At 41.2% G+C, this 24,959-nt stretch overlaps 2 protein-coding genes across 4 annotated transcripts in view; one reads left to right on the top strand and one right to left on the bottom strand.

The window, feature by feature from the left end:
• RNMT (RNA guanine-7 methyltransferase) overlaps positions 1 to 11,825 on the bottom strand; it is a 31,051-nt gene extending 19,226 nt beyond the window's left edge. Inside the window, exons 1-2 of one of the 3 annotated variants that reach the window (XM_077352834.1) lie at positions 11,701 to 11,825; positions 5,642 to 5,786 (exon numbers count right to left, since the gene is read on the bottom strand). The gene's annotated coding sequence lies outside the window, so the exon portion shown is untranslated. Of the gene's footprint in view, positions 1 to 469; positions 493 to 598; positions 812 to 5,641; positions 5,787 to 11,700 lie in introns of those variants that run through there. The other 2 variants (XM_077352833.1, XM_077352835.1) reach the window with 2 other exon arrangements.
• FAM210A (family with sequence similarity 210 member A) lies at positions 833 to 21,642 on the top strand. Its single transcript, XM_077352836.1, has 5 exons — positions 833 to 939; positions 5,842 to 6,004; positions 11,713 to 12,199; positions 15,001 to 15,112; positions 17,396 to 21,642. The coding sequence occupies exons 2-5, from the start codon at positions 5,968 to 5,970 to the stop codon at positions 17,726 to 17,728; spliced, it is 969 nt and encodes a 322-aa protein (XP_077208951.1). The 5' UTR covers positions 833 to 939; positions 5,842 to 5,967; the 3' UTR covers positions 17,729 to 21,642.
• The last annotated feature ends 3,317 nt before the right edge of the window (positions 21,643 to 24,959 follow it).

The following is a 24,959-nucleotide window of genomic DNA, read 5'->3' as shown; positions in this document are numbered from 1 at the left end:
ACTTCTGTTGTACGAGTTCTGTATTGTTTACATGATTTGATGTCTAGCAATAAATAAACCATGTTATTTCCTTCGAAGTTTTGCAAGATTCCAAGTTCTGCCCCAGGGAACTCACCAACTGGGGTTACATCTGCTCTTTTGTATTTCCCGGCATTAATATTTCTGTAGACTGAGATTTTAAGCAGGTTCTAACGGCGTGAGCCCCTTTAAGACCAGCTTATCAGGGACGCGATAAATACGTTTGTTGTGTTTTATTTTGCCCGGCGCTCCTTTGAATTACGCTATGCTTTGTCTCAAAGAGGAGACCCCCGAAAGGCTGCATCTTTACACATCGCAGCCGATCCACGCCTCTCCTCAGGCTTAGCCTGGCTGGAGCCTGAGCGGCCGACCGGGCACCCCTCACCACCCCCCTCGCACACGCGCGCGCGGCCGACCGAGAAGAGGCCTACCACTCCGCCCACGTACAAACCCTGAAAGCCTCGAGGAGCAAAGCGGCCCGGACCGACAGTGCTGAGGGAAGACCCCGCACTGCGCCCCCACCGGCGTCGGCCAACAGCCCCCTTGGCGAGGCTTCCCCAGCGCCCCGCCGCACACTCACCTTCCGCGCCTACCAGACTTTCATTTCCCTCCGTCCAGCGCACAGGAAGGGAGCAACACAAACACACTTCTGCATCCGGGTCAACACCCAGTAGGCGGGCTTTGGGCCGTCGCGCCTCCGCCAGAGCCACGAGAAGAGCTGGGAGAGGATCGGGAAGTTAAGAGGAGGACTACAAGTCCCAGGAAGCCGGGCGCGCTCCCTACGGTGGCGGCGGCGGCCCTCTCGGAAGGGGCGGGGCAAAGCCCAGAGCACGTTGCTTCTCTGAGGGTCAGAGGACGGGTGGCGGGTCCAGAGTGCTGTGGCGACCCTGTGCCGGTGAGGAACGCGGGTCTCCTCGAAAGGTAGCCGTTCTTCTTTCCCCCGCGGGACACTGCCACGTTCCCGTCCGTCCCTTCTTCCAGGGAGGCCCCTCGGAGCCCCTCCCCTGCTAATCCATCCCCGCAGCAGCAGCAGCAGCAGCAACAACAACACCCTTGTGAGGTGGTGTGAGAGGGCGCCTGGCCCAAGGTCAAGGGGTCGCTCCTGCGCCCCCTTGTTCTGCCTGGCGCTCTGCCATTGGGGGCGGTGGGAGCTGCGCGCCCCCCCTCCCTCCCTCCCTCCCTCCCCCCCTCCCCAAGCGCGAGAGCGTTTGCCACCTAGGCGGGGTTGGTGATGCGTGCATGTATGTGGCTGCTTGTTGCAGGGCATGGGTATGTCAGCTAGCCAGGAGGGCTGCCCGGCAAAACGTTTGCGGGTAAGGCGCACCCTGTAAGGATGTGGCCGCCCCACCCGCTGCCACTCCACGAAAACAGCAGTTTCTGGTTACTTTCAGTTCGTTTGAATCGGAAGGTTGGCGCTCAAGTAACTGGGCCTGTCCGCCTGTGGAAGAGGAAGGTTGAGTTTGAGCTCATTGGGGAAGCACAAGCGTGCCGTCTTTTGTTCCAGGCAGGTTTTCTTGGGATTTGAGCTTAGAAAGAGCCCCTGAATCCTTAGTTTGTAGGCTGTTCGCTCCCAGGGTGCTAGGGGAAAGGGGGTGGGATTGCTCTTTGCACAATACAGGGTGCCCAGATGTTTTTTACATGATCAGAAGCAGCCCGTCGGATAATACTGTTGCTCGAACAACCAGGAACATCTCAAACTGAGCATGTTTTGGAATTCTTCAGAATTCTTATTCAGCTGGCTGTTTAGGGAAGCAAGAACGGGGAGAGCGCATATTTACCAAGGGTTATGCATGACAGGATAAAATGCGATTTACTTTCTATTAAATACTATATATGTATGGAAGGGGGAATTTCTTTTCAAGCGAATACTGTACTTTGTACTGGACAGTTTTCTAAAATTAAAAAATACTATTGCTTTTTGATATTTTTTTTACTCAGAAAGGTGAAAAATACTACATATTACAGAACTATTTGAAAGGAGGGGGGGAAGCATAAAGCTGACTTTTAACAATACATGTATCGCTATTTTACATCACTCTTGTATCTTACACTACAAACTCCCCAAAGTTTACAGAGACAATGTACAAATCGTTTAATTTTTTTTATCTCAGTTTTTACTGGTCAATGTACTCTAATGTTGGAATCCATTTTCTTCTGAATTCTAATGTTGATTTATTATGTTTCAAATATATGAGTTGTCTCATAGTCCACCAGTTTATTTAACTGCTAGCAGTTTTCAATTGCATTCTAATTTGCATGAAGCAAAGCTTCTTTACTGACAAACTGTGAGCAAAATTTTTGAATACCAAAAGCAAGCAGGCCTGTTTATATAAATGAGGATATCTCAGTGAACAAACCAAGTTCTCCCCCTAGATCAGAAGACATCTGCAAGTATGGGTTTTCTCTTTGGCTTCTCAGGGAGGCAGGGGTTAAACTTCCCTCACTTCCTGTCCTGCGTGCAGCATCTCATTCCCCAGTCTTTCCCCTGCCTCGAGAGGGAGAGCTGCATAGCCAGTGCTTTCTGTTACCTTTCTTGCCTTTTTCTAAGAAACCTTTGATCCAGTTTCTTCCCACGACTCTCCCCAGCCCCCCCTCTTCCCCACTTACTTTTTCAATCTTTTTTTCTGCACTTTACAGCCACAGAGAGGAGGGAAAAGAGAGCGCAGGGAGTAGGTAGCACGACCACCCGTTTAGGCGTGTCTTAAGCCATGGCAGCCATTTTGGATCATCGGAAGCTGCAGCAGAGCACAGATCAACCAGATGGATTCCTACAAGAAAACTGAAGGCTTGCTCTCAGTAGATGAACTGGAGGCACCCTTGGGAGTGCCAGAACGAGAGGCATCAGGCCTGGTGAGCGCCGCCCCATACAGGGCTACTTTGATCAAGGCGAAGCAAGCCCGCAAAAATTCAGCTGACCCAGCTCCTACATCCATTGGCAAGGGCAGCTCAGCTTCCACCAGGGCTTCTAAAAAAAGGCCGCACCAACACAGCAGCCATAAAAAGAGCTCAGCAGATCAAGAAGGAGATAAGACAGCTGATTAATGGCAGAATACAGTGCCTAGGATTGCTGAAGCTCCCAAAGATACCAAGGACAGTCCTTTCAGGGTTCATGTGAGTCAGGGAGACAAAAACCCCTTCAGTGATGAAATGTTATTGTCTTTTCGTAAAGCTATGAAACAAGAAATGGTGGCATTTTTGACAGAATGAGGGCCCCATTTCTGAAGAAGGAGGCTCCCCACATCGCTCAACTACCTCTTATGGACAAGAGTATAATATTGGCTGTGGCCCTGAGTGTTCCCATAATTGGCCCACAAAGCTGCCAGGAAGATGGGATCCTGGGCATCTGTGCATTGTGACTCCTCTGATAGTGCACAAAACCCTCTGCAGAGGGAATGATCACTAGCAGTATCAAGCCCTCCCAGTCAGCCTTGTGACTGCACTGAGAGTTTTCTCAAAGCTATTGGTCAGCCTCAGGACATCAGGAATGCATCTGCATCCATATCACCACGATGTTCTCTTGAGATAGAGTACTCAAGCCAGCACACAGAGCAACACCTCATAGGTGCTCATGAGCTTGCCGGACTTTGATTTCCTGGTCAACAAGAGCAAAAGTATCCATATACCAACACAGTCCATTCTCCACTTGGAGGTAATCATAGATACACAACAAAAGAACTTCTTTCTTCAGGAAAAAAACACAAAGTCATCAGCAAGCTGATGAAGAAGAGCATGTCACTTCTGGCTCTGGCAAGCACACAGGGCATATTAATGGCAAATACAGAGGCATTCAGTATGGCAAATGGCATGCAAAGGGGATGCCAAAAATTCTCAGGCCATTTCAATTCCTCATAACAGCAGGACAAGGCAGGTCAGTCAAACTGAACCTTCAGTTGAAATACAGTCTCACCTGGTGGTGCAAAAGAAACATTCTAACCCAGGAGAGGTTTTGTTCAGTGTCTCAACAGATTCAGCTCTTCACAGATGCGAGTCTGGAAGGTTTTCTTGGGGGGGGGGGCTGTCTTGGGCCAAAGGACTGCCCAGGATGAAGGAAGAGGCTAGTCTACCAATCAGCATACTAGAAATGAAAGCCATCTTCCTGGCAATATAGCACTTCAAGCAGTGGATCATACACAGACACATGCTGATACGAATGGACAACATAGTGGCCAGAGCCTACCTCAATAAACAGGAGGTTCCTGATCCAGAGCCCTTCTGAAGGAGGTGATCAGGATTCTAGAATGGTCAGAAAAGAATCTCCTGTCAATACAGGTGGAACACATCAAGTAAATCCTCAATGCTAAGATGCAGGACCATTTGAGAAGGAAAGTGGTTACTGAAGAAGAGGTATTTGGGACCTCAATCATGGACCTATTAGCATCAACAGAGAACAATCAGGTGCCCAGATTTATGTCGATTCCATCATACAAAGCAAAAAGCATAGATGCCCTGATGTTAGACTGGCCAGGAGGGCTGCTTTATGCATTCCCGCCAATCTCAATAATGCCCTTGCTCCTATGCAAAATCATGCAACAGAAACCAGCGGTCATCCTGATTGTGCAATACTGACCCAGCAGACCCTGATTCGCAACTATGCTACGACTGGCAGCAGAACTACAATTCAAGCTTCCACAGATGCTGGACCCACTGCAATAGGGTCCCTTCTGGTATTCAGATCCAGACTGGATGAGAATGACTGTCTGGAAATTGAATGGAGACATCTAACCGATGCCGGGTACTCACAGGGAAAATCCTAGTAGGGAAAATCCTAATTTCCAGGAGAGATTCAGATACTAGACTTTACAGTGTTGCCTAGAAGGCCTTCATGAGATGGGGAAGAAGAAAGTGAATTTACCTAAAGCCTTCAGTAACAGTGATTCTTAACTTCCTACAAGACAGAGTAGATCAGGGATCAAAACTAGCCACCTCAAGACGAAAAATAACGGCAATCATGACTGTTTGTCTACAGGTTTTCAACTCTCAAATAGTTTGGTTCCTCAAAGGGGCAGCCACAAAACCCTACCAGAGATATCTAATTCCCCAACACAAACTGAATGTGGTCTTACAAGCTCTGACAAAGGCTCCATTCGAGCCTGTCGCAAGCATTTAGTTAAAATGCTTGTGTATAAAAGCAATATTTCTTATAGCCATCACATCAGCAAGATGTGTGTCAGACTTGGAAGCCTTATCCAAAAGATCAGAGTTATGTGGTTCTGAAAAGGACAAGGTGGTGATACACCCAGATCCAATCTTCAGACCTAAGATAGACACAATACTCCACAGAACGCAAGAAATCATTCTTCCATCAATCTGCATATAAATCACTTACTTTATCAATACTTACAGGGATCACCATAAATTCCATTCGCAGTGCATCTACTAATGCAACTTTTGTAAACAGCATCAGTTCTAGAAGTCTGTAAAGTGGTGGCATGGACATCAATTGCCTCTTTTATCAGCCACTACAAGATTTATAATACAGTTTGGCTGAGGCTACCTTAGCAGGCAAGTCTTGCAACTTCTTCTGGAACCAGTCTAAAGTACCCATCCAGGTATGTTAGGCTCTAGAAGGGCCCATCCTTGAAGATGTCCTCCGATCCAGGGGGAGAGCTACCATTGGACTTACCAAAGAGGGTCCTTCTCTCCTGGAGTACAGAGGACTTCTGGCCCTCCCAATCTGATTCCAGAACATGAAGTACTGTTCAGGTAGTGTGACACAGGTGAGCCTCGTGAAATGCAGCAGATTTCCTCTTTCCTTCCAGTTCTTCTTTCTATAACAAAACAGTTTGCAAAGATAAGAATTTGTTTAAGGTTAATGAATTCTAGTTTCAGTTATTCTATGGCTTTTGGAGTGTCCAGACCAGGTAATGAGATGCAACATGCAGGACAGAAGGTGAGGGAGGATTAACCCCCACCTCCCTGAGAAGCTGAAGAGATAACCCATCCTTGTAGATGTCTTCCGTATTCCAGGGAAAAGTACCCGCCTTTGGTAAGTCCAATGGTTGTTTAGTGCCCCATATATTTTTCATTGTTGTGCCTGCCATGTGTCTAGTTATTTATGTATTATTTCATACTATTCTAATAACCATAACAGCAATTTTTGTACTAATAAACAGAGGAAATTGGTTCTTCTCTGTGTGGACTGACAAAGAGAAAAGCCAAAAGCCATATTGACCACAATATTGTCAGCATGTGACTTTGCCTCCTGATGTCATCCAAACGCTGACCTCCACTGTATACAAAAAAAGCTGCAAAGCAGCCTTGCTAGATATTGAAAATTCCACCACCACCCCATTCTGTGGTTCTTTTGTTTAATCATTTCAGTTGCTAAATACTAGGTAGTACAAAACAATCTGCACAATATAGCATGTCATGATTTTTACACAGGCATTTCATTATTTGTATATGGAGATGTGGATTAAATCCAAATCTTCTACGTGGTGGGAGCAATATATACTCCGTTAAAATTATCTGCTTGTGTTTCCTTAACCAGCCTCGGAAGCCCAACCAAAATAAAGTCATACAGCTGCTTTCCAGAACTAACCTAGTTTTTGGCTTTTGTCTCCAGAGAGAGGGATTTACATATTTATTAACAGTCTAAGTTATTTAGACCAAGCTCTGTCATCCTCAGGTGTTACCTGAATAGATTTATTGGCATATTGGTCTGTAAACCTCAGTTTCTCAATTCTAAAACTCAACCTATTGTTTGTGTATCTGGATATTGAAGAAGCTTTACATAGAAAAAATGCTCTTGTGGTTGTGATCTTTATTGGAGCATCTGAAGTACAATAATTTGACCATGAGATCAGTTCTTGTAAAGCAGTATCCTTGCTGCAAGTTTTCATTTCCAAGAGTGTTAGAATAAAGTAATATATGTTTTCCCAGTTACAACGCTAACATGGGCTATTTCGCATAAATGTCAGGTTTTGCTAAAGAATTGTCTATACCACTAAATGTTATTGGTTAATCACACATGAATTGGAAGAGCTGATGGCATGCCAGATTCTCTTCATGTTTAAGGTAATTGACTGAAATTAAAAACAAATCCTAATAATCCTTCTGGGATCAACCAATTAAGAATAACCTTTCTGAATTAGCAGGTGGTTTCTGATAGATTGTTATAATGTTGCATTGGTGACATTGTATTTTGTTTTATTTTGATATAGTCCATCAGTTTATTATTAAGAATAACTTTCTTATATTTGAATTGTTACAGTTGCCTTGCAGAAAGCAGGTCCTTTTCAGATACAATTGGCAGAAATTATTCATTTGGTTTATTATTCCTTTTCCTGCCATTTGCTACTGGGGTTGAAATATCATTAAATTATAATCAAACTATTACCTCATAATTATGATCTGGCTGCTTCTTTGAATTTCAGTGGTAGTGTAACATTTTAATTGCAGAATTTCCTAGACACTGTGAAGATATATAGTGTGGTATTGCCATTAAGCTTGCAGTCACAGCAAAAGTTCACAAATCTGTAGAATAAAATCCTGTTTGGGGGATGTCTTTGATTACTCTTTGTAGAATGTGTTATTTGAGATGCAAGATGAACAACTGAGTTCTGATAAAGATGAACAACTAAGTTTTTATATTCAGTGATGTGATCTGGTTTTACACATTCCATTCTGAAGTAGCATTGACTGGGGGGTGTTACTTGTTGTTGCTGTCAAGTTACATCTGACTTAATGGCAACCACGTAGGGTTTTCAAGGCAGGAGATGTTCAAATGTAGTTTGCCATTGCCTACCTCCATGTCCCAACCAGGTTCCTTCAAAGTTGTGCATATGAGTAGCTGCTCAGTAACACAAGAAGCCCTGCTCAGCTGCAGTCTGGAGCTGCACAGGGTCTTGAACTGCCCATTCCCTATTTTAAGATTGTATCAGTTAAATTCAGCTCAGGATATAAACTGCTCTACTTTCCGGGGGGAGGGGACACAGGCTGGAAGAAATGGAAAAGGAGAGTGGTTGTGACATCAGTAATTTTTTGTTCAGCTCATGCTGGGGAGGTAGTGAATCATTTGTCCTCCTTAACTTGTATATCCAGGCTTCAGAGTGTGAAGATGTATTCTTGGGATGATGATGATGATGATGATAAAATCTTATTTATAACCCACCCTTTTCCAAAGGCTCATAGTGAATAATAACATATAACTAAACAATAGTAATTCACTATAAACGATATATTTAAAGTACATGTGTCCACACACTGTGGAATTTGTACATCAGGGTTTTTTTCCCCTCTCTCCTATGAAAAGTGGTCAGGGCTAAATGTATATGGGTGAAGTGCTGTCAAGTGACAGGTGACCCAGCCATCCTTGGGGGGTCTCCTATCAAAATAGTAACTAGGCCTGACCCTGCTTAGCTTCCATGATCTGATGAGATCAAGCTAGATGGGACCCTCCAGTCAGGGCCAAGACTAAATAATTGGCTTTATTTAGGACAATTTAATTTCATAAAAAGCTGCAGAAGTCAGTACAACCAAGAACTTAATCTTGTTTGTAACCTAACTTGTGCATATAGAGCTTCTGGCTTAGTTTGTTATGTAGCTAGAAGGAAGTGACCAGAATCCTAAGGCAATTTAGCCACGTTAAAACCCATGGAAGCAACAAATCTTTTTAACATATGCCTTGGAAAACATGTGGAATGAAAGAGTGAGGTTATGAAATAGCTGACACATTACTTTTGCTGGGGTTGCTGTGCTCTGATAGGGAATATCTTAGTAGTATAGAGTGCTTTTTTAGGTAGGAACAGAGAAATTACTCTCCATTTATTAAAATGTATGTATGAATTGCTATGCAGGAAGGATGCACTAGAGGGCATAACAACTTCAGGTCTGTCCACATAAATAGCTCTACTAGCTTGCTGTTTTTAAGCACCGATCAGTAAAATATAATTTATAGAAAGTATGGGAAATAAGACCAAGCTTATATGGCTTTCTTCATGTTTGCATGTTAATTCATGTGGAACATGCTAACAAATGAAACTCCTCCTGCTGTCCCCCAAACTCTCCTTGGAAAAGGTTAAATGGAAGCCTTGGTACATATGTCAGAGCTTTTTTGTGTGGGGATCTTTCAGTCTAACACAGTATTAAAAGTGTATCAGACCGTTGCTGCTGGTGACAGCTCTTGGGATAGGCTGAAGCATATTATTTTCTGAATAAAGGCAATGTGTACAAATCTTACATGGACAGGAAATGGGAAGAGTATAATCCTAGGGCTGAAGACCATAATTAGGATTAAGCAAGGCTGAAAAAGTGTATGGTTGAGCTGAGAGACGGGTGTTGAGCCTTGGGAAGCCAACATTTTTTACAGTCAGTAAACTGAAGGCAATAGTATCTTATTTTTAGAGCCAAACTACAAGTGATGTCTGTGTTTTGATCAACAGTCACAAAAAGGAGCTGAAGGAGGTTACAATGCTAGGTAGGGGAAATAACTCTTCCCTTGCCGCAACACCACCCATTTATGACCCCCCTCCACTCTAGGGCTTAAAAGGAGCCAGGAAATGGGACATTTCCAGGTAGGAAATGGAATGGGGGAAGAGTTAGTTCCTTCTGTCTCCATGCAGTGCTGCCCCAGACGCACACACTCCTCCCAGCTCCTGTACACACCTAACTATCTTGGGAAGCTCAGCTATGCTTATGGAACTCTGAATGCACATACCCATGATCATGTCTAGCCTGAACTTAACAAGGTGCTTTTGAGGGAAACTGTTAAAAGTAATGTATGAATAGATTATGATCTATTTTCACAAATTAAACAATTAAACTGTCCCTTGCAAATATGCTTTTTGCCACTTGGTATAGGTAATACTGCCGAGGCTAATCCTATCTTGTTAGATCTAAGACTCCAAGCAGGGTCAGACCTGATTAGTATTTGGATGAAAGACTATCAAGGAAGTTCATAGTTGCAATCCAAAGGCAGGCAATGGCAAACCACCTCTGAACATCTTTGGCCTTGAAAACCCCATGGGGTTGCCATAAGTCAGCTATGACTTGACAGCTCTTTCCACCACATGTTGTTACTACTATTTTCAAAACCATTTACTGCTTCTGAAATATCTGGACGGTAAATGTGAGGCCAGGAAGTGTTTCTTGTGCACCATGGGAACCCTCAATATATGCAGGAAGGTTCCTTTTAAAAATACTTATCCCCATCCACCACCACCCCTAGAGAAACTATGTTTTGTGTATATATGCTCCTGGTGAACATTGTGGTGAGGCAGCTGAGAACAGCCTGCAGGTTTGAGTCGATAACTAACGGGATGGCAATTTAGTGGCACTAAAAGTGAGAGGAGGGAATGGACCTGTATTTTTCCAAGTCACCCCACCCTCATGCTTACTCTGCAATAGTCCTTTCCTCCTGCTGGATAAAGACAACAAGTAAGCACAGGGAGTCATCATCACTGTATATAAAAAGCAGCAAACAGAATAATCCGGGCAGGGAATCAGTTTTATTTCCTGCCCCCCAAATAAGACTCAGCACATTATCAAGTCCAAGTATGAATTCTATTGAAGGCAATGTAGTCCACTGGGATGTAAGTTCGGATGCGTACTCCTGCCTAGAACATGAATATTTACCCCAGATCTGCACTTGTAGCTTGTGTTTTGAGTTAATAGAGATATAACAATATTCTAGTATCTGATGTATAGAATGAGAAGTAACAACTACAAACAAGAATATAAAGCGTTTTCCTTTTAATCCATAGAGGAAAGCTTAATCTAGAATTCAAGGATGTTTTCTAAGATGTATTGAAGCTTTAAGTTGCCAAAAATACAGAAGTATCAGCTCAGCTGTGAAGTAGTCTACTAATAAAACTAACATCACATGTTATGTAATGAATCAGATAACCTAATTGCCAGTTGTACTTTCTTGCTTCTTTGGAAATTTGCATCACTAGTAAGTCTACTATTTCGGCTGTTGATTTAACCTTCTGGTATTAGGAGCAATATAAACCGGTTTAGTTCGGTATCTCTGGCAGAAAACACAAGCCCCACTTATAAATTTTTGTGCCTGAACTTTGTTCTTGTGAGAATTGTTGGAAAAATAAGTAGAAAAGTACTTGTTTTTCTTTATTTCACAGTAACATTCTTAATGGTGTTAAAGAAGGCTTCATATTGCTGGCTGGGGATGGTCATGAACCGCATCTTTGCAGTGTGGTTTGTGGTTCATGGCTGTTCATATCAATGTGTCAGCCATTTAAAGTTTAAACCCCTGCTTCCTGATCCCCACAGCTTTTAGGGAAAGTAGAAAATGGAGGTTTACAAACAGCTGGATGTTGGCCACAACTCAACTGTTTGGTTTAAATGGCTTTCAGTCATATAAACAACTTTTTTTCAGGGAGCAGAAAGCAGGGGTTTCCAACAGCTGAGTGGTTGAGACCTAGCTATTTAAAGCTATAGGGAACAGAAAACAGGGTTTAAATGGCTCAGAACTATGCAAAGCAATTTTCATGAAGAACAGAAATCAGGTTTCTACTCTTCATCAAAATTCATGGATGCCACAAGTTGCATCAAAATTCATGGAAGTTTTTGGTATGTCTTCAGTTTGTGAACATCATTTTATAAACCATGAACCAGCCGAAATTCATGACTAACATAGTTTGTCAGCTGGTTTGTGCCCATCCCTATTAATACATTCAAGATAAAAGTAATCTAGAAATGTCTTATGCCTATTCTTAAGTGTACCTGTTTTCTTAGGACCTGCATACAACGGTATCTTCAGTATGCTGTTGCCATCAATCAGAATGCAGAGGTCGTTTCAGCTGGCATACAGGACATATTTGATACCTCATCGCACCTGTATCTTGAAAGGACAACCCTCCTTGCATAATCCTAGATACAAAATAGCATCCTTGGCTTTGAGCTCCCAACATCGATGTCTACATGCATCTGTCACCGTTTGTGTTTCCAAGGAAACAGAATCTTTGGGGAAAGTATCATCCCAACCAGAAGACTCTCATTCTAAAGAACTGAACAAAGAAACACATACCAGAACAACAGGTAACTTAACCCAAGGAGCCCCTGTAGATCCAAGTCCTGATGAGCTTGATCCCCTACAAGACAAGTCACTTAGTCTCGTGCAAAGATTCAAGAGAGGTATTAAGCAGTATGGAAAAGTTTTTGTGTCAGTGCATCTTTTCACTTCCAGCCTATGGTTTGGAGCCTTTTACTATGCATCTTTAAAGTAAGTGGCAAATTGTATATAATTATTTTTATGCTTATAAAGGAAATCTTAATATATATGCATTATGGTTCATGCTAAAGATTCAAATTGAAACTTTCTGTGCTGTTTAGCAAAACTTTAAATCCTACAACTGTGTAGAGAATTTAGGAAGTAAACACCAAAGTTTCCATGTAGCAATCTAGTATTTTGAAGGAGCTGTATTCTGCTGAGGATGGGACAGCATAGATGTGCACAGCTTTAGGCAGGGTCTCCTCCTAAACTGGATGAAAGGTCTCTGAACGGATGAAATTGCATGAGGAAATCCACTCAAGTTTTGTCCTTTTCCCATTTTAAGATGCCAGGACCACATCATCATCTAATGTGTTGTTTGTATCTTTTTTTTTAATGAGGTCTGGGTGGTCTTTTCTCATCTGATAGAAGAAATAAGGGTTATAGAGCATGCTGTCTTGCCCTGAAGGAAGGGAGTAAGATTGTGCCAACAGTCTACTTCTAAATATGAATTGCAGCTTACAGATTTCTTATATAAATGTAGGCATGGTATAAATTGTATTTTTTTACTCCAGCAAACTAGACAAATATGTTGCTGCATACTTGAGTCATATATAAGTACTAAATATTTAAGTTTACTGTTTTGCTTGTTCTGGAGAGGTAGATTAATTGCTTGAGAAACTCAGTTTTTTCTTCTTGAAGAGCTTTATACACTCAACTGCTGAAGAGATTGGACAGTATTGGTTATTAATTCTTCCTGCATGTAATATGAGCAGGAAGAATTGCCTTATTTGTAGCCAAGCACTAAACTTGAATTTAAATAGCAGAATTTTGCTGCATCAGTTAAGAACTGTGGTTCAGCCCATTTTAAGTAGCACACTTCTGTAAGAACATTTCCATTTATAGTAACTTCTCTTAATTTAGCTTCCACTTAAGAATTCATTTTGTGTTCCTATTTGCTGTGTTTTGAAATGGGTAATATTGCTGCCAGTGGAGTAAATGGCATGGGGTCATTGCATGTAACACATTGATGCTACGAGACTGTACACAGTATAGTCTCTTTCCCTAGTATAATCTGTTGTATGGCCACACTGTACTAATCTGAGATACTTACAGGATCCAAAGCCAGGATTTTTTTCCAGGGGGACTGATCTCTGTAGCCTGGAAATGACCTGCAATTCCTGCAAATCTCTGGGTCCCAACCTCTCTGCCACAGAGTTCCCCCCTCCCAAGCAAGGCCTTTCATCTCTAGGAGCCTGGAGATGAATTGTTGTTGTAGAGACTCCCCTCTAAAACAGCCATTTTTCCCTGGGGAGCGGATCTCTATAGTCCAATTCCAGGAGATTTCCAGGTACTCAGAAGAGGGTTTTTCAGAATTTATATATTGCCTTTGCTCAGAGTCGTAGATATTCCTGGGCTTTGGACTTAATGATTCTTCAAAGCATATGGATTTTCAGTTCCCAAATTTACAGTGCAGTCTGCAGAACACTTTCATAATGAGCCTCATTGGTTAGTCATGAGTAGAATTTAGAGCAGGCCTCCTTAAGATTGCCCTCTGAGTTACTTAAGTCTGTATAAATTCTTATGATCAAATGTATTGCCTGAGTAACTTCCTCACTTTCAAAGCTATTTTTTCTTGCACATAAGTATTGAGCCTAATTTGTTGCTAGTTCAGTATGCAAATTCCTAAATGCATCTTGATGGCCAAAGACAGTGAGTAAGAGAGACTAGTCAAGCTTCCCTTAGACTAAAATGCCTGGTGGTGTTTTACTTGGATCCCTGTAAAGCAAAATATTAAATGGCTTGAGAGCTTTATTACTGTGAGAAGTGATAAATTTAGAATGACATTTGGATCCATAGCTCCTAGAAAGGGCACTTAATGCCAGCTGGTTAGAGTAACTAAAACAAACATAATACCTTGTGATGTGAAAGGCTCGTACTTCTAACTGCATATTTAAAAATATCATTATTGATACATGCAGTCCAGAAATAAGCTTTTATTCAAATCTAACAAGTGTCCAAATTTTTGGTTTGAGCAGAGTTCATACTTAGTTATTCTAATAATCCTCTTTTTAAACCAGGTAATAACAAAGGAACACGAAATATGGATAAGCTTTACAGGATAAATCGCTAAATAAATACATACTAAAACGTGTAGTCCAGTGAAAGATTTGAAAATCCCATTGAGTTTATTATCATATTATCGTGGAGTTTTGCTTATTTCTTGCTACAGCAGACTAGTGTGGCTACTCTGCTAAAATTGTCCAGTGATTTTAGTTGTTTCACTTTGACATAATCAAGATATCATAAAAATTAAAAATTGGATTTCCAGTTCAGAGTTAAACTGTGATTGTTGTTAAAGGCATTCCCTGTTGGCTAGCAATTCCATTTCTTAAAAGGTCTATTGGAGCTAAACTTAAAAAGAACCGAAAAAGAATTTCCCCTAAAGCATCAACATCTTATTCTTCGCAAATACAGCTCTTCCTCGGTTTTCTGTATTTCTTTTCTGGGCTTTGAGACGTTAAGGAAGTGCAAACAGTATTGGTGAAATGCCCCCAAAGTCCTGTTACATTACAGTACTTAATACACATGATTACCTGTTTCAAAACAATACAATGATGAAAATAAAATTTGCTGAATGGTGCACTTTCCAGTTCTGTTCAGTGATGCTGAACAGTCTTGTTAAAAAAAGCATGATTGATTGCATTGTAGGGAGGTTTTGTTACTCTCCTTTATGTTTGGCAGTCTTACCAAAAGAACTATTTATAAGAATATTAGTAATCTGTTCTTTTAACTTTGCCTTTCTTTCACAGGGGAGTAAATGTTATTCCTTTCTTCGAATTCATAGGACTCCCTGAAAGCATTGTAAATATACTAAAGAATTCTCAGGGCGGAAATTTAATAACTGCATATGCACTCTACAAGGTAAGTAATGAAAAAAACAGTGAGAACTTTCACAACCCGTAACTTCCTTCCTAATAAAAATTGAGGGAGGGGGAGACAAGGTAATGAAGCCACTGCAACCCATTAATTATACTAAAAATTACATCTATAAATACACTTATTTATCATAAACTCTACCACAAGGCTTCAGAATAGAGTGATAATAATGACAGATCCTAAACTAGATGACAGCAAAGGAGGATAACTATTGGGAAAGCCCTGGTATTTGACAGAGCATGACAGTTAAGGAATGAAGATACACAGGTAGGTAGACATATTCCAATTGCTGAGAAGCTAAAGATAACTGGAAGTAAGGGAAAGACTGCTCTAGGGAAAAGAGTACCGTCTTTAAATTCTGTTATCTTTCAAAGGACATGCTTCAGGGTAAAAATGAAGAAAGCACTGTAAGAGTTTGGGGAAATGGGAAGAGAAGATATTTTTAACAATCCAACAATATACTGAAAGTGTCAGATAAATATTATTCCTATCACTGAAGAAGTGTGCTTGCACACAAAAGCCTATACCTTAAGTAAAACATTGTTGGTCTTAAAGATGCCACTGCATACAAACTTATATTGGTAATTCTAGTTATATTTCTACTGTCATTTTTGCACACTTTGGATATTTTTACTGCTCATCCTTTTGCTCTGCTTTTTGGGTGGGCAATGGGTTCCGTAGTTGATGAACTTTTATTCTCTCCTTTACACTGGCAGCCTTAAAGGTAAAGATATTCCCTGTGCAAGCACCGGGTCATGTCTGACCCTTGGGGTGATGCCCTCTAGCATTTTCTTGGCAGACTCAATACAGGGTGGCCTTGCCAGTGCCTTCCCCAGTCATTACCGTTTTACCCCCCCAGCAAGCTGGGTACTCACTTTACTGACCTCAGAAGGATGGAAGGCTGAGTCAACCTTGAGCCGGCTTGTGGGATTGAACTCCCAACCTCATGGACAGACAGCTTTTGACAGCATTTCTGCTGCTAACCACGCTGAAATGCCTAATGCAGAATCAAACATCTCTTTGGGCAGTAAAAAACCTTCATTTCTTTCAGTACTTTAAAGCAACAGGTGTTGTTTTTTTCTGCACAAGTACTGAACTATTTTAATGGCTTTCTACGAAAATTTGCGGGGGGACGGGTTGTCTTGCATATAACACATCAGGATCTCATTTCTTTTTAGTGTTCTTTGTGGCCTTTCCAACAATATCCACTGGCTAGCCTATGAGGAATATATTTGAGCCAAATGCATTTGCTAAGCAATTTCCAATAAGGTGCTGTTATGTAAAGTGAGAGGTTATTCTGATGTGAGAGGCAGAGAGCTTTTACAAGGAGATTCAGACTGCCAAACCTTCAGCCTTCACTGAAGTAAGGAATTAGTATATGTCCTCCCACTTATTTCCTGATGATATGTGATTATGTGGAACTCAAAACTGGGAACAAAGATTTAGGTAGGAGGAAAAGAGCAAGTATACAAGGTACAGGATTAGAAAGGGCAATCAAAGGCATGTGAAGGTCTTATTTAGTCTTTACCCAGGTAAAATTGTCTTGTTGGCACAAAAATGAATTTTAAAAACTTTTCCGAAGTCACTTGCTTTATACTAGTCATTTTGGTTGACTTGCATTTTATCTCCAAGGCGCTGCATTGTACTCTTCTGAAGAGCAGGTTGCATTCTGGTACTCGTTGAAAGCTAATGCAGCAGCACAAATTGTGTAGGGACACTAATTCTGTGCACTCAGTAAAGTTGTGCTGTGCTCTCTAGATGTTGCTGATTACCTGAGATGGAATTGATATAACACTGAAGAGTTCACTATTTTACTACATGAGGTCCAGAGTTCACTCCAAGAAATTTGGGATTGTACTAATATTTGTCTCTGATCTTTCTGTATAAAGGTTCATGCTAGCTTATGAAAACAGTCAAATAAAATCCAATATTACTATAAATCAAGAAGCTCCTGTAGAAGAACTGAAACAACAAAACCCTGCAGCATTCAGTAGAGTTCTGCAGAATAAAAGCACTAGACCCTGAATGCCATATCTCTGGGCATGCAGAGCTTGTCTTCAGCCCTGCTCTCACAGGAGCTGCTCACCTTGGCCTATTCTAGGGGCATTTCAACTTCCAATGCACCACCATTTCAAACTTTTTGTCCTATTTATGCCATAGTAGCTAAAGTAGATAATTACTTTTTTCCTGAATCATAAAGTTGGTAGCTTTTGGTTTGGCAGATTTTGCTGTTAACAGGTGTATGCTTTCTTCCTTCTTGTGGACAAGGTTGCAACTCCAGCCAGATACGCAGTGACCCTAGGTGGAACATCCATCTCTGTGAAGTATCTTCGAAAGCATGGATACATATCCACACCACCTCCAGTCAAGGAATACATTCAGGACCGAATGGAAGAGACAAAAGAGCGTCTTTCAGGGAAAATGGAGGAAACCAGAGACATGATAAGTGGGAAAATGGAAGAAACAAAGGACATGCTAACCGGGAAAATGGAAGAAACAAAAGAGCGGCTTACTGGCAAAATGGAAGAAACAAAGGAGAGAATAACAGAAAAGATACAGGAAACCAAAGAAAAAGTGTCATTTATAAAAAAGAAAGAATGAGATGGTAGGAGTGGCAGAGAAAAAAACTTATGAATATGAAATCCTCTGGCAGACTTGGATTATATACTATCGCTACTTCTGTTTCTGCTTTAATTTTGATTGACTAGAAATGGCCAGTTATCTATCAACTGAAGTCAGACCATTATTTAATTCTTATACCCATTTCCATAAATTAACAAAACATGTCTTCAGATTAAGATTAGTATATTGTAAATGCAACAGTGATTGGCTTCACAGCCAGGTGTAGGTCTGTTTAACTGATGGCCCTCAAAACTAGATCCATAGGAAGAAATGAAAAAGGATTAAATTTAAATTTAATTTAAATTAAAAAGGATGACAGCTACTATTTGTAGCTGTCATCATCTACCAGATCAGAGGTTGGGGACGTGAGCAATGTACTGGGGGCAGAGTAGATCAGTGCTGTAAATTAAAATTCATACTATAGCATGATCAAAGAACTATAAGGGATCTATTTCTCTATGCTGTTTATTACTAAAGATTGACTTAAACTGCAGTATTCGAGTGAGTGAAACTGTACTGCTCTTACATATTTATACTACAGAATGGGTACTGATTCTCCCATGGCCAACCTCAAATAAATGTTGCTTTTCATACCAATGCTAAACATTTTTAAAAGGAGGAAAATAGGCAGTTGTATGCTCATAGAAATGTCTACAGTTCATAGCTCAAAGGGTAAATGCTACTAGCCCTCACATGGGGGGGATTCTGTATTTCTGTTAGAGAGTGAACAGTCTTTTCTATACTGTTCTGTGCTTTAGTTTAATATGGACAAAACGAAAAAGATGTCTTGCTTTTGATTGAGTTAATAGTCGGTGACCGAACAGTCACTTATCACTTTAAATTTTCCTGTGGTAAAAAGAGAAATGCCAATGGAAGAGCGGTGGAAATGACTAATGTAACAGAGCAAGAGAAGAAAGCCCGGTCTAGCCACAAATCCTGTTGTGTATGTCTTAGTGTTCCCTCGGAAATGATTGCTGAATTGCAAAAGTGTAATGGCTCATTTTGTAACCCAGCTACCTTAAGCTTGCATGGGAGAAGTAAAAACAATGGGTCTCCTTTCTGCCACTGCAGTTCTTCTCATAAACATTTTATTTTAGAGGCTAGCTGAAAATTTTCTATGTGTTGATGGAGATAGAGGAGAGAACTGCAAGTCCAGTGCTTAACATATGGCCTCCAATGTTTAGTATCCTTTGCTCAGGAAAATATGTGGCTTATGTTCTTTGTGGTAAAGTCCAGTGCAAAAAATAAACACTTTCCATTAAGGCATCTTATGAAGCAGTGCTGTTGTGAGCTTGAAGCAAGAGCCATGATTACCAGTATAACTAAGCATTAACTTTTGTCTGTAATTCATTCAAGGCTTTAGAATGCCCGTGGGATTTTTGACTGTCCCCTGTACAGTCATTCATCTTAAAAGTAGGTACATTCTACTTTTTGTTTTACCTGAGTGTGCTTCCTATGGTGACACTTGAGAAAGTTGGACCTTGCCGTCTTTTGCACACACCATCTTATTCTTGCTGACCCCATGTCCCTGTTTGTGGGTTTTGACCTTCAAGGCTGAAGGCTCTCTGTAATCCTACACTGCTACTAGTGATGCTTCATCCTTAACATTTGCCTTTATATTGCTGCGTAACTTAATACTAAGACCCTGCAGAATACCTAATGAAAGTGTGTGAGCACTATTACCAGAGTAGCTGGTATGGGCTAAGGAGGACTTTGCTACTCATTCCTTTAAGAGTGTGGGCCAGAAGGTAGAACGCTATTTGTATCCACCCGGTTATTTGTATCCACTCATGTTTTGTTCAAATGAGATGTAATAGGTGACATACAAGAACCTTGTTTCTTTTCACTCTTGCATCTTGTGAGGTGGGCTAGACGGGCTCAAGGTCACCCAACAAGCTTCCAAGGCAGCGTTTGAACCTCAGTTTTACAGATCCTTGTCTGACATTATACCCATGACACCACTCTCACTTCCAGCTTTTCCTTGTTTCTCCTCCCTGACATACTGTCCCTAGTAAAAGTCTAGCCCAGTTACAAAAGTGGTCGCAAGTCACTCAGCTGAACTGTGTGGTAGACCCTGCAGGGCCTGGAAAAGTTGCACAAGTTGTGTGGAGGCTTCTGCTCAGCCCCAATGAGTTGTCCAATAACCACTGCCCCATCAGGATGAATTTCATGGTTGCAAGTTGCCCAGTGGTCACTGCTGGACCTGACCCAATGAATCCTTCCACATAGGAGGGTGAGGAAGAGGGGTGGACTGGGAGGCTAAGTAGACCGACAAAGAGCCTTCCCCCTGGCTCGAACTGAGCTTTGAAGGCAGGCAGTATTATTGTGTCATAGCAACTCCTACAATGGCCACTGAAATCTCAGCATCCATTTCTGAAAGGTACCAGTGCTGCTTCTGTTATTGGAGGATGGCTTAACACACACACATATATTATTTTTGGTAATTTTTAAGGTTCCATATTTTTCTGCAAACCTGCAGCTTGTCTGTGGAATGGCTCCAGACTCTAGATTTAAGTATTCACAGATGGGCTGTGTTAAGAATCATAACTTCATAACTGAAAGCATTCTTTTAAGGCTTTCATGTAACACATCCCGTTAACTGTTACGTACCTCTGTTGTGGCAGGAATTGTAAAAGACAGACCTCTAAGACTGCCACAGCTCTGCCCAAAGCACTAACATTACTATTCTGAAAAGTGTTTATCTGCATAATAGATACAATATTACACCCCAGGCTTTGTACAGGTGCTCTCAATATTTCTGATTTGCTCTTAGGTTTCAATTCTCCTGTGATCTGTGGTCTTTATTCTTTTTTTTATATTGAGCCATGAAACACATGGTAGAAGCTTGTATGGTATTGACACCCTTGAGCACACTGAGCCTGTTTGCTCTGAGTGCCTGGACAGAACAACTGCTCTCCCTTTGTACTTTCTGAGGCACAAGAGTTGAGTCTTGATTAGTCAATAAGGGGAGGGGGTTCTGCTTTGTGGCAAAGGCCAAATTTTGACGGCTCCCAGCTTTATTTAGCTATGGGGTTGTAATGTTAATAAAGGCACAATCAATAATATTTGCCCCCAAACAGTTATTAACCTCAAGGGATTTGGTGTGTTTTTTGTTGTTTGTTTTGAAGTGTGGATTAGAATATCCTTTTTAAAAATACCCATTTTAAAAGTTTTTTTTTTTTTTTAGTTTGCATGTGTTGTCCTTTTTTTGTATTGTTGACTAAATTATTACTCTGGCTAGAACTGTTTAATTTTTCCCTCATGGAAGTTGTGTATCAAATAATCCAAAGACATCTTTTGATGGAATTGGTCCCTGCTAACTTTTTGGGTGCTGCAAGAAGGAACCCCTTTCTGATCCCCAAAAGAATAGGGCTGCAATGAGGAGGGAAATCACACAAGATCACGCCTCTTTGCACCAGCAGAAAAAAGCCAGGTGGATCCAACCAAATGAAATGTTCCATGAAGGACAAGCTCAAATATGATTCAAAATTTGTCAAGACCATTTTCAGGTCCAAACAAAATTCCCCAGCAAATACTAACTCCATCTGTACTCATTCACCTTAATTATGGCTCAGCATCTGGAATCACTACCCAGAATTCTTTGGAGGTACAAAGGCTTTGGCACTGCTTCTGGAACAAATACTAAAGTATTTGCTGCGTACAAACAAGCATCTTGGCAACAAATGTTTTACTTGGATCATTTCAGATTTCCAATGGGTCCAGTTTCTTCAACCTTTTTTTAACAATACGATTAACAAGGAACTGTAAATTTCAATCAATTCATTATGTATGCTTGCTTCTATTTTATACTTCTGTTAAACATACCAATGCCTAAAGAATTCGCATCTTAGAAGCATCTTGTATACAGTGAGCCAATAAAATATATCACTTTGTACCTGTTCAATGTTGTCATATTTTGCTTGCATGCCCGTTCCTGGAAGTGAAGGTGCATAGTCCACCAGGTGTAAATTTAGGTCAGATTCCAGCCTTTGACTGGCTGACTGATTAGCAGTCATGTCTTGCACAGTCCATTCCAAGGTGGTGATTGTGTACACTGAATTTCTTCCTACTGCTGTTTTAAAATGTTGCAACCAGAGTCTTAACACTTCTGGCAAATATTGTGATGTTCTGAGACTGAAACCATGTGTGTGCCTCCCGGCACCAGTTTTGTATTGTTAGTGATTCAGAATTAGTTTTCTTAATTTCATCTGACTAAGAAAGAAAAAGGATGGAGGGTTTGCCCGACAGGTTCCAAGTCAACTAACACATATATATAACACAGGACTCTGCATGAGAACATAATCCCACCTTCCTGCAAAAAACGAAACCTCAATTGGCCCCCACAGAACTGTGAAGCACCATGAAGCTGAATGGGCATTTCCGGGCCCCTCCAGGTCACAGGTCTTCTCACTTCTATTTCCACAGTATAACCATTTTACTACATGTACCCTGAAGCTTTATTAAGGTGTCTTTGCTCTTCTTTCAGACTTATGGTTAACTTGTCATACAGATTCTGGTTTATTGATGTAGATTACTAGATGATTTATTGCTTTCATATCTGTGAGCTGCCCTGAGAGATCTTTTAGGAGCAATGAAATGATATATAAATAACCATAACCACTACTTAATAAATGAAAAACAATCTTGATACCACAAGATGTTTGCCTCAGGCACAGGACTGAAGCAGAGGACTGAAAGGCGGGGGAGAGGTGGAGAGGAACCACAGGCGTACTGGAATGATACCTGTGTCCTTGACCAATTTCAGCCAGACATTATGGGACAGAGAGAGCATTAGTCATGCTGGTGAATGATTTCTGCTTGCAACTGGACAAGGTTGCCAATTTTGTCAGGCCTATCAGTAGGCTTTAACACTTCAGACCACTTAATTTTATTACTTCATCTTGAAAATGGATGGGGCTACAAGCACTGCAGTCTAAATTTCATTCCTTTGAGTCTGAATGGTTTTCAGGCTGCTTCAGGGACATTCTGTGATGCTGGCTACAGCTTTCTCATATCTGACGAAGCACCTCTCCTTGCATAGTACTGAGCAGTCCCTTCACACCTCTATGAAAAGAAATTATTTAAAGTATACCCCAGCCTTTGGCTCTGCGGTGTAGGGATTCTAGTAATCCAACTGCTCCCAACCATACCCTATCACCGTTGTTTTATACATTCATTGTTAACACCTGTCTGCATGTGCCAACTCCCACTTGCAGTTCCTGTTAAAGTTACAGTGAAAGATATGTACTACACAATTCCACATAAGGTTATCCAACAGGTATAGTTCACATTTCTATTTATAAAAAGCAAGAAAAGTCCAAGGTTGTGTTCAAACCTCTAGGGCTCATAGACTCCAATGAATAAATGTAAAAACATTCTCTTTGAGTAGTCTATTAAAGTCCATTCTTTGATGAGGCTATGGTTGTAGCCTCATAGAGGTAAGATATATACAAGATTTGGGAGCATTTCAGCATATGTGAGAGAACATTTAATGATTTTAGGATTATATCCTTTATATCCTTTGAGCCTCTTGTGGCGCAGAGTGGTAAGGCAGCCGCCTGAAAGCTTTGCCCATGAGGTTGGGAGTTCAATCCCAGCAGCCGGCTCAAGGTTGACTCAGCCTTCCATCCTTCCGAGGTCGGTAAAATGAGTACCCAGCTTGCTGGGGGGTAAACGGTAATGACTGGGGAAGGCACTGGCAAACCACCCCTTATTGAGTCTGCCATGAAAACGCTAGAGGGCGTCACCCCAAGGGTCAGACATGACTCGGTGCTTGCACAGGGGATACCTTTACCTTTTTTATCCTTTTCAGGTATTGAAGTACCAATTCATTTACAAGTGAGAGGTAGAGTATAGCTTTATATATATATATTTTTTTCAGTGTTATAAGGTACTAATTGGGAGCATTTATGTTTATGTTGAGGAAAATTTACCTTGAAAATGGGAGATATCTAAAAATCCGTTTTGGTTGGATCCTGCAATAAAGCCACACAGAAAGAAGAGACCTTTTATCTTATTTTTCTTTATTCTGTATAAAGTTTGCAAACATTGCTAGTAGCCTTGAGATAGGTTTTTCTTTCTTTTTGGTAACTGTAGAGTGGCAACAAAGAAAAACTAATGGTGGCAGTTAGTTCAAGTAATCGTAGGGAGGATTTTTTAAAGGTAATTCATAGACAGGTGAGATTTTAAAAACCTGAACACTTACATTTTTCTGAACTGCTGTATCTTTTGTCCCAGCTGTACGTGGGTGCGCCTCCATGCTTGGGGGAAGACAGATGGAGCGTAGTGAAAAGGGTCTCAGTTCATTACTCTCAGGATCCACAATTGGGAATGCATCTGTCCATTAGTCTCCATTCTTGACATTTATTTCCTTCTATGTTCCCCCCCACCCCACCCCAGCATTGAAACCAAGCAAAAGATAACTTTACAAACTTAGCTTGTTATCTTTCTTGAATCTGCTAAATGTCTTCATTACATTGTGCACTAATTTACTGCTCACCCTCTGCCTATGTGTGAGGACTGGTAAATTTCCATTTCATTGTATCTGAAGCTGCGTGTGCATGTCCACAAATCTTACACCTTGAAGAAAACTTTGTGGGTCTTAAAGGTGCCACTGGGATCAATCTTTGGTTCCCACCTCTAATCTCTTCTTGTTAGCCATGCAGAGACCATTAGAAGGAAATAATAGAAATGCTTTAAACCAAACATTTTAGAAACAAGGACATGTCAGAAGCGACCACTTGCTAACAAGCATTGCAGTCAGCAAAGCTGACACATCAATTGGTAAATAGGCTTGTAACAAGATTTCGACTAAGGCCAGACACCCCAATCTGCAACCCAGTTAAACTAAAGAGTTTGGATTGCAAATTATTCAATTACACTTAATGTCAACGTGCCAAAATCAGATTATTCAGCTGAACTAATTTTCTTTGTCATCCTTGAGGAGCCTAATGGAATGATCATTCATGAAATCCATAGAACAGCAGGCCATGTTCCTTCAAAAATACTTGGACTTTCAGACTGACACTTCACCCATGCTGAGTCATGGGGGAAGCAATCCTGTCACTCAGCTCTTGAAACATCTAAAGAATGGAAACACTTATTGACACCTGAAAAGCCTTGTGAGTGCTACACACACCCTCAGCTCCATTAAAATCCTTCCAGCAATGAGAAGGGGGAAAAAATGTGTGTTTTTTTTCTCTGACTGAAG

The sequence above is a fragment of the Paroedura picta genome, chromosome 9, assembly GCF_049243985.1.
Source record: "Paroedura picta isolate Pp20150507F chromosome 9, Ppicta_v3.0, whole genome shotgun sequence".
NCBI lineage: Eukaryota > Metazoa > Chordata > Lepidosauria > Squamata > Gekkonidae > Paroedura > Paroedura picta.
The sequence above is the reverse complement of the archived record's forward strand: the minus strand, read 5'-3'. Positions and strand labels throughout refer to the sequence as shown.

What these genes read in the sequence shown, in the direction of transcription:
- FAM210A (XM_077352836.1), top strand. Translation starts at nt 5,968, where the DNA reads ATGTCTTCCGTATTCCAGGGAAAAGTACCCGCCTTTG. An exon ending in GGGAAAAGTACCCGCCTTTG is followed by an intron (nt 6,005 to 11,712) that starts GTAAGTCCAATG and finishes CTGTTTTCTTAG; the next exon opens with GACCTGCATACAACGGTATC. An exon ending in CTGCATATGCACTCTACAAG is followed by an intron (nt 15,113 to 17,395) that starts GTAAGTAATGAA and finishes CTTGTGGACAAG; the next exon opens with GTTGCAACTCCAGCCAGATA.